Here is a 9,335-nt window from a genome sequence, read left to right on the forward strand (position 1 = left end):
TAAAAAAATTTTTTTTTATTATTGAATCACCATAAGATACAGTTACAAAGCTTTTGTGATCAAATTTCAGTCAGACAATGCTTCAACACCCATGTATACTCCAGTATACATTTCCTACCCCCAATATCTCCCCGCACCCGTATCCCTCCCGCCACCGCCTCCCACTCCCGCCAACCCCAAGCCTGTCTCTCTGACAGGCACTTTTCTTCTTTGTCTCCTCTCTCTCTACTTTTGGGTGTCATGGCTTGCAATACATATACTGAGAGGCCATCATGTTTGGTCTTTAAGTTCTTATTTATGTGTTTTCTTTAAAAAGTTTTAAAAGCTGTGGCTGCAAATAGCATGCAGCCTCGTCTGTAGTATATGCAACCTGTGGCTGGTATGGGCCGTTCTAAGGGACTGTGGAGACAGTCCTTTAATGTGTGTTGTCATCACTAAGCTCACACTGATAGAACAGCAAACAAGTTAACTAGCTGGGGAGAAATATTGATTCTAAGAACAAACGTAAGAGGAACATAAAACAAATGGTCTTACTAGAAAACACTAAAATGGCAAGCACAAACTCAACTACACCAATAAATGCATTAAATATAAACAAAATACTCCAACTACAAGGCAAAAATGTACAGGCCCACACTATAAAATAAAGAGTTATACGAACAGGACAGTGTGGAAGTTTTAAGCATGAACTCTCAAGTCTGGGCTTAAATCTTAATTCTAACATTTACTATGAGACTTGGGAATGCCACAAATCTTGCCTGTGCCTTAATTTCCTCATATCTAAAATGAGAATAATAAAAATCACCTCATTGCTAGGGCACAGAAACCTGTGTATATCAATACCATAATTGTTAACTATTGTAATCAGGTTGCCTAAACTATGATAACATTTATTTTAAAAATAACATTTACTGGGGCTGGAGCAATAGCACAGCGGGTAGGGCGTTTGCCTTGCATGCGGCCAACCCAGGTTTGATTCCCAGCATTCCATATGGTCCCCTGAGGACCGCCAGGGGTAATTCCTGAGTGCAGAGCCAGGAGTCACCCTTGTGCATCACCAGGTGTGACCCAAAAAGCCAATAAACAAACAAATAAATAAATAAATAAATAAAACAACATTTACTTCAGATAATCATGTGAAAATTAAATGACCTAACAAATATAAATGTCAGACAATAATGCTGGGCACATAGAAAGTGCCTATTGCTATGGGAGAAACCAGCCTCAGTAATTTTGAAAACTTTCCACCAGATTCCAATATGCAGCCCAATTTGAGGACCACTGACTTAGAGGGATCCTCCAAACCCAGAGTGGGATGCACTTATTAGCAGGACCAGGGAAGGCTCAGAAAAAGGAGGCAGCAGGACTGCGGATAAGGAGCTACTCCACATTTGGGTCCCTGCCCACTCACTAGAGCGTTTCTCCAAGCTAGGGCACCCAGTAGCTGCTAAAAAAGAAAACAAAACAAACCACAAAAGAACTCCATGCAGGGCCAGAGAGGAACACAGAGCAAGAGACTCTGTGACTAGAAGAGCCTCGCAAAGCCTCCCAGAACTTTTGGATTTGCATTGACGAAGGTGCACAGTATAGTAAACACAAGAATTTCCAGCCTTTCTAATTGGGGGGTCTCTCTAGAAAGAGACCCAGGTGTTTAGAAAACAACAGACTCTCAAACACAGTCTGGGGTGTCCCCTCCCCAGAAAACAAAGCAAACAAGAGGATTAGAAAGGAAGAGCTTTCTTCCTTAAATAACATGTTTATTTTGGAAATAAAGATTTATGTATCCCAAATCCAGGCAGACTATTTCTGCTATTATGGGGTGAGGTGTCATGGTATGAAGGGTGGATTGCTTCTGAGGAAAAGCCAGGAACTGTTATGCTCTCAATAAGGCCCTCCCATTATCTACAGGAAACACAGGGGAAAACCAACATTGAATAGGCCAACATGCCCCCTGCCCCCTGCCCCCTGCCTGCAATCGTGCCCTCTTCACCAAGAGGCAAACAGGACATGGAGGTGGGCAGGGTAGGGGTGGGGGGGGGGGACAGGAGAGGTTCTGAGATTCCAAGGGTAAAGCTTGCGGCAGACCTAGAGATCACTAAGCAAACAGTTACTGTTCAGCCAGTAAGTGATTATCTGGCCTCACTCTGCCTGGCACAGTCCTTGACCACGTCCCCTCTGATTGTGAGTTCCTTCTATACAGTTAAGTTTGTGAATCTTATATTTTTCAAGGTCCCTGTTGAACTCATTTTTTTTCTCCATCCCACAGAAAGAGAGGATTCTCCACCTGAGCCATCACCATAAGCAGAGACGCAGAGAAAATAAGATAGGGGCAGTGAACTACAACAGTTATCAGAGGGCAGGAAACAGCAGAAATTAAGCTACGGGTAGGAGCATGACTCTGTCTTCATGCAGCAGGCCACGCTTATCAAGACAGAAAGAATGTGCAATAAGGAAATATCTTGCTGGGTTTTTTTGGGGGGGAAGGTGTTCTGGGGGTCGGGGGGGTACACTTGGCAATGCTCAGGGGTAACTGGCTCTGCGCCCAGGAATCACTTTTTGGAGGTGATCAGGGCACCGTATGGGGTGCCAGAAATTGAACTTGGGTCAGCCCCACACAAGACATGCTTCCAACCCACCATACTCTTTCTCCGGCTTTAAGATCTTGTGTTTTAAGGACAAAAAGGAAATGTACTATTTTTTATGTAGTCTGTGGATTAGTGTTTAATGTTGGCATTAAATTCTGTTTAAAACAACCCAACCATCACACTCTGCCTTGGAGATTCGCCCACATTTCAACCTGCAATGTGGACTCTCCACTCGCCTCCTCTAGGGAAGCCCGTGTTCTCGCTTGAATGCACAATCTCCATCTCCCTCTCTCTTGCTCTTCCCTTCTCCCTCTCCCACCCCCCCACCCCTTGACCTTCATAGTTCTTTAAATAAAACTATTTTACTTCCACCCCAGAGATGTGTCCCAGAGGCTAAGCGCCTGCCTGTAAGGTATGAGATTCAGATTTCAATCCTGGTGCCACCACATCATCCAGGGTGATCCCCAGCACTGCACTCAATTGGGATGATCTCCATCCCCACAAATGTACTGTCTCGGCCACACCACAACTGAGTGTGCAAACCCTAGACCTGGCAACCACAATAAAGGACAAGGAAAGGGGGAAGTGGGCCAAACAAAATATACCTGCAATGTTCCACGGGTCACCATTTCTGACAAAAGAGGTTTTATGTGAAAAAGTTTAAGCTTCATGACTGTCTTTCTAGTAAGCACATCATTTATTTGCCCTTCAGTGTTAAAAATAGGTACAGAAGCTCTTTCTGGAATTCTTTAGGTAAGATCTAGGATCATTATAGGGCAGGAGAGAGTACAGTGGGTTGGCCTTGCATGGGCCAATTCCTAGCACCTCATATAGTTCCCTGATTCCTACCAGAAATGATCCCTAAGTACAGAGCCAGGAGAAAGCCCTAAGCACTGCCAAGCATGGCCCAAAATTCAAAAATAAAAATCTGGGAACAGTAGGGGCTGGAGCAAAAGCACAGAGGGCAGAGAGTTTGCCTTGCACGCAGCCAACCAGAATTCGATTCCCAGCATCCCATATGGCCCCCCAAGCACTGCTAGGAGTAATTCCTGAGTGCAAAGCCAGGAGTAACCTCTGTGCATCACCAGGTGTGACCTCCCCTCCAAAAAAGGAAAAAAATCTGGGAACAGTAATTTAGGTTTTTTAGGAGACCTTCCATCTCTCCCCACAAGATGCTGAGTTTCCTTCTCTCTTTCATCTGGGTCTCAGTGCCCCTCCTCTGAAACTCCAAACTTTGCCCATTTTATAGTAATCCATTTATCAGTCACTCTAGCCTTCCAGCACAAAGTGTATCAGAATCAGTAAATTGAGATGGGGATGGTCAGGGGGACAATTGCAGCAGTTCCTCTCTGGGCCCTGCCCCCAGCCCCAAAGTTGGGGTGGCAGGCAGTATGCTCTCTAATGTGAGTCCAGCCCCTGTATGGATCCAATTCCTCATTCAAATTAACTCTGCTCAGTCATTCTCAAGTGGAATATTTTAGATGAGTTTCTTGTTTGACTATGACCTTGAGAAAGAAAACATACACTTATATCAAACACATTTATTTTTAAAATGAGGCGTTAACAAAGCATAGTTTATAGAAGAGTGAAATATTTAGCGCAAAATAATGCTACGTGCTAACTAAGTCTCAAATAACCGTCACAGTAGAGTTGTTTCAATAGTGCTTCTTCAGCATGGCAGAGCACATGTGTTCAACTTAACAGCATCTCAAAACACCTCTCAATGGACATGCACGATGAGAGAAGCAAATGTTCAGGGACTCCTGTCCTAAGGTATTAGAGAATGAATCTGCACACTTCAGAACAAGTCTAGTACCGTACATCTGAAATAAGCCAAACATTTTCTTTTAAAGTATTTGTCTTCAAATAAAATTGGGTCAAAAGACTTAAAACAACAGGACAGATAGATACAGGCAAGATAAAGATTGCTAGGCACACCGGGTAACTGGATTCTTGAATTGAGAATCAGTGTAGTCCTCACTTTCAACATCACATCCAAAACGTGTGGTAGAAAAATAAGTCACCTTCAATATGAAGGATGTGAGTTGTGTACACCGACAGCACTCTATATAGATACAAAAGTATTGCAGAAGGAATACCAGTATAGAGTGGACCTTCTTATGAGGCCAAACACTTGTGTTATCAGATGCCCATTCAGATGATTGGGTTAAGCAACTATAGGATTCTTATATAATCAAGACAGTTGCCAAAAGTTATCTTTAACATGACATAGAGTCTCCCGATACATTGTTAGATGAGGACATGGTTTTCCCTTAGGCTCACTCTATACTGAAAACCCAAGTACCACACCTTGGTCACAAACAAGGTTACTTGTAACACTAGAACTTCAACATCAGTTTACTTAACCTTTCCCCAAATCATGATTTTTTTATAAATCACATCTGAGCTGAAAGATTTCTCTTAGAATCTTCATTCTCCGTATTTATAATTCCTCTTTCCCTCAGACTGCCCATTCTTTCTGAAGTTTGTTTGGTTTTTCTTTGCAAAATACAAAGAACTGATGTTTCTCCTTTCTATAAATTATTTTCCCAGGAGAAAAATGCAACACCAACTTAATAAACACAAATAACCTCACATTTTCTCACCGAAATTTAAGCATCAGATCTCCCATTCCCACTCTGCCTTGAGTTGCAGAGAGCCCTTATATGTACTTTTCAGACATCTCACATACCATTAACACAGCATCCTCTCACCATCAATTGTCCTTCCTCAACCTGCCCTTTCCCACTAGAAAAGCTAGTGAATAGAGAAGGGAGGAGAAAGAGTCCTGAAAAACTATTGCTTCTTATATAAGTAGGGTTTTACTTGATCCTCAAAACCACATTGGGCGGTGTCATCTATTCAGATCTCTATACTAAATACTCAAGTGGCTAAGTTTTAGTAGCCAGGTCTCAAAAGCTCAAAACTAACCTAGAAAGGAAAAGTAGCAAATGTTTCCTTAGATTGAGCAATATGGACCTAGCACTACTGTGTATAATATGATGAATCAAGAACAGTCACCAAGTGGCATCATTCATCTGTAGGGGGCCAAGTTCTCCATTCTACCCCAGCTCTGCCATTCTGGGAAGAACCCATTGGCCAGTCTTGGACTGCCAAAGACCATCGACTCTAACTCAGTCTTGGGGGGCACCTGGTGGGATGCACAGCCTTGGGCTGTCATCTGTGTTTGCACTCCATCCGGTTTCCATTGCACATGGACAATTCTATAATTCTGGCCTTCATTGTTGTCCCAGAAGACTTGTCCATTTGCACGGTAAGAAATGCAGAACTCAATTTTCTCCTCAGTTGGAATGACAGAGGGTAAGTCAATGGCAAACGAGAAAGTGTCACTATCTGAGCCACCATATACATTTTTTATGTAGACACAGTCCACATCGGTGTAACTCTTCCAACTATCAAAGGTGATGCGGACCTGAACCACCTTCTCAAAGCTTATATTTTTCACCTTCACTGTCCCAGTCACCATGCGCTCCTGCAAAGAGCAGTTCTCAAGGCAGACAAAGTTCTTCTGAAAGTGGTTCCGAAAACTTAAGTAATCGGCAGCTGGCTGAGGGAAGTCTAAAATCAAGTTTTTCTCTTCGTGAAGCTTCAGGCCAGAGGAGATATCGTTAAGGTCCAAGAGATCAAACTGGAGATCCCATGCTGGTTCTTCCGGAAAGTCAGAGAAGACATGGATGGCAGTGAGAGAGAGGCCCTTGGAGTCAGCAAACACTACCTTCTTTTTGGCTTGGTTGTGGGAATGCTTCCAATCTGCTTCTTGTTTTATATTGAGACATGGTTTCAGAGGTTTTAATTTGTTCACAAAATTTCTTTGTTGGAAGTCATTATAAGGGCCCAGGAAACTCTTCAGAGGTGGAGAATGAGCCAAGCAGAACCTCATGGCCATATCCACTGGCATTACTGAGCTTGTCAAAGGCCGTGTATCTAAAACTTGGATCATTCTGGAATACAAAACGGAGAGGCATGGTTATCACCTGAATCTGGAAGGCTCTTGCCCTGGTCCCTGATATTTGCATTAACTAAATTATAGCCATTGCAGTATCAAAAAGATGCTATCACATACAGTAAAAGAAAACCATTTCAAATATGCAGATCTACATTCTATATTTGTCTCTAGCCTGAACTGCCTTCAAGGCCATGGGTGAATTGCTTAGACACTCAGAAGTCTATTTCCCCATCTGAGAGTTTAAAAGAGTGGATGACACCAGTTCTATCATCAGCTCTGAAATTCATTTGCTCTATTCTGGGGCAGTAATACTCAAATCTGTCCGGTCACAAGGGTCTAGAGAGTTGTTTTTCTTTTACTTTAACCCAGATTCCAGGGACATAAAGCCACTTAGGATTGGAAAAAAGTCACAGATACGTCCTTAAATCTACCGAGTAATTCTAACACCCAGAGAGATTCAGGAATTGTGCGTGGGTCCAGATTACATGCTCCCTCTGGTTGCTTTGCTGATTTTGCTGTAGAATTGAATACATGTCCTGTGAAGCCCTAGAGTCACTTGCTGGTAACATGAAGAAAAAAATTAGCGCTGATTCCCTATTCTTCCTTTCTCTAAACCTCCATACACTCCAGATTTTAGAAAGAAGAAAAGTCTGTAAAAAAAATAATTTTAAAGTTCTCATGGAATCGTTTTTAAAGTGTGAAGACTGAAAACAATAAAGTTGGGAAACTCTTTTACACCTGGATTTTCATGCTCTTCCTCATTTTTCATAAATAACTAAAACATAAGTTAGCATTTGAAGAAAAATTTCATATAATCTGTCTCATATAAAGAAATGTCCAATACTAATTCACATTTAAGTAAAAAAAGAACTAAATATTTGAAATGTGTACCGTTTTAAATAAATATTATACATAAAAGATAAATATTGAAGTACATAACAGGAAAATATCAAAAGATTGAGTTATAAAATTTTAGGTCACCAATTTTCTTTGTACATTATTGGTACTTTTAGTTTGGGGGGCACTATTTTAACTAGAAAATTAAGGTATTTAAATTTTTAACATAACACAAATTTTAGCAATATTAAGGTGTCCATCAGAAGGTATTTTCCTGACCTTCAACACATAATGTCAATATTATGGATCCTCACCCTATATTAGTCCCATAGATAAAAGGTGTAAGTGTAATTGATCAGGACACTTTTCAGTCTAGTTTTAGTAACTCTTCACAACAGCTCCAAGGGCATTGCACAGAGCAATGGACATTATGTGGATAATAAAAACATGTAACAAAAGAACAGTCACACAATTGTCTTTATTAGCACTGGGACTTTTCAGGAAGGCCTACAAACTTAGCACAAGCAAGCAAACACGAAAGCCAGGTTTGTGGGTCTAATAATAGTAAACAAGCAGGATTTTTAAAGGAATCTTCTAAGTTATGTCTGACGACCCTACTTAAAATTGGTTTTGCTGGAGGATTTTTTTAAAAAGGTTTTTCGGGTTTTGTCTTTTACTCTTTGCGCTTACAGAATTGACAACTTTCAGATCTGGCGATTCCTCTGGAATTTTAAATTCTGGCCAGGCGTTTGCTACAGCAAACGGTGGTGAGAAGGGTGAAAGAGAAATAATAAAAGCAAACATCGTCCTGTGGGCCGCACCCCAACAGAGAGACCGAGAGACGGGGACAGAGACAGAGCGCTATCCTAACCAACCAGCTGTGCCAACCTCTGGTTTCCAGTCTCCTTAAACTGCCAGTTTGAACATCTGTGCAGGACTCGGGGGGGATGCATGTGGGAATGAGCACTGAAACTGCCTCACATTAAGAGGGTTCGTGTTTAGGATGGTGACAGATTCATCTCACCAATCAACTTGCCCTTTCCCATCCCGGGGTTTCCTTCTGCACCGGTGACTTTTGGAAGATGCCACCCAGTCTCCCCCTACCCCCTCCCACCTCCCCACCCTAAGCTGTGCGCTCCGCTGGGTTCCAGGGGGGAGCGGGTGCCCTCTCCCTACCTGGTGCAGCTCATTGGGCAGCGAGGTGGCGGCGCACCCAGACCGGCGGCCTCTGCTGCCAGCGCAGGTTTGCACAGGGGGGTCCCCGCCTTCCCGGCTCAGCGGCCCCAAGCGCGGATGGGTGGTGGGTGCGGCGCCTCAGACGCCACTTATCTGCCCCGGACCACGTGAACCAACCCTTCGGACCAATCGCGGGGCCGCGCCCCCGCCCCGACTCCCCGCGTGACCTGCCGGCGTCCCGCTGGGGGCCCCAGTCCTCGCCCGCGGAACGTGACCGCCGTGATGCAGGACGTGAGGCTCCGGGGACTCCGCGGCCAGCTGGCCCGAGCGCAGCGCGCACCGTCGCTCGCCGGGTCCGGGCGGCGGCCGCGGGGCGCACGTAGCTGCAAACCTCCCCCCAGCCCGGGCCCCGCGCCGGCTCGGCCCCGCTGCAGGGAGAAGCAGCCTTGAGGGTTCGAAGCGTACGTGCACGGTTACGACTCGGCACAGAAAGCTGTGACACTCTTCCAAACGGGGTTTTTTACCTAGAATGTTCGCTGCTTGCTATGTCCGGGCTGCGTTTGCATTAGGATGGAAGCACACATGCACCCCGGGAACTGAGGGGCAACTGCGAGAATGGGACTGTTGGCACGCTAAATGCCACCAACGAATGAGGTGACATTCCATTAAAAGGCATTTTGCATCTCCTTCTATGCATCAATTTTCTCTCTGGAAGAGAGAACTGAAGTTAGACCTTCTACTGTTTTGTTCTTTTAATTTTTTTTTTAATT

The 9,335-nt window shown here is 43.9% G+C and overlaps 1 protein-coding gene and 1 pseudogene across 1 annotated transcript; one reads left to right on the forward strand and one right to left on the reverse strand.

Moving 5' to 3' along the window:
- Window positions 1-285: 285 nt before the first annotated feature.
- LOC130038701 (uncharacterized) lies at window positions 286-413 on the forward strand (annotated as a pseudogene).
- A 3,698-nt stretch (window positions 414-4,111) lies between these two features.
- PPP1R3C (protein phosphatase 1 regulatory subunit 3C) lies at window positions 4,112-8,724 on the reverse strand. Its single transcript, XM_056130381.1, has 2 exons — window positions 8,566-8,724; window positions 4,112-6,547 (listed from the first exon to the last, which is right to left on the reverse strand). The coding sequence occupies exons 1-2, from the start codon at window positions 8,577-8,579 to the stop codon at window positions 5,620-5,622; spliced, it is 942 nt and encodes a 313-aa protein (XP_055986356.1). The 5' UTR covers window positions 8,580-8,724; the 3' UTR covers window positions 4,112-5,619.
- Window positions 8,725-9,335: the final 611 nt, after the last annotated feature.

Source organism: Sorex fumeus, unplaced genomic scaffold (assembly GCF_029834395.1).
Source record: "Sorex fumeus unplaced genomic scaffold, SorFum_2.1 ptg000078l, whole genome shotgun sequence".
Lineage (NCBI taxonomy): Eukaryota > Metazoa > Chordata > Mammalia > Eulipotyphla > Soricidae > Sorex > Sorex fumeus.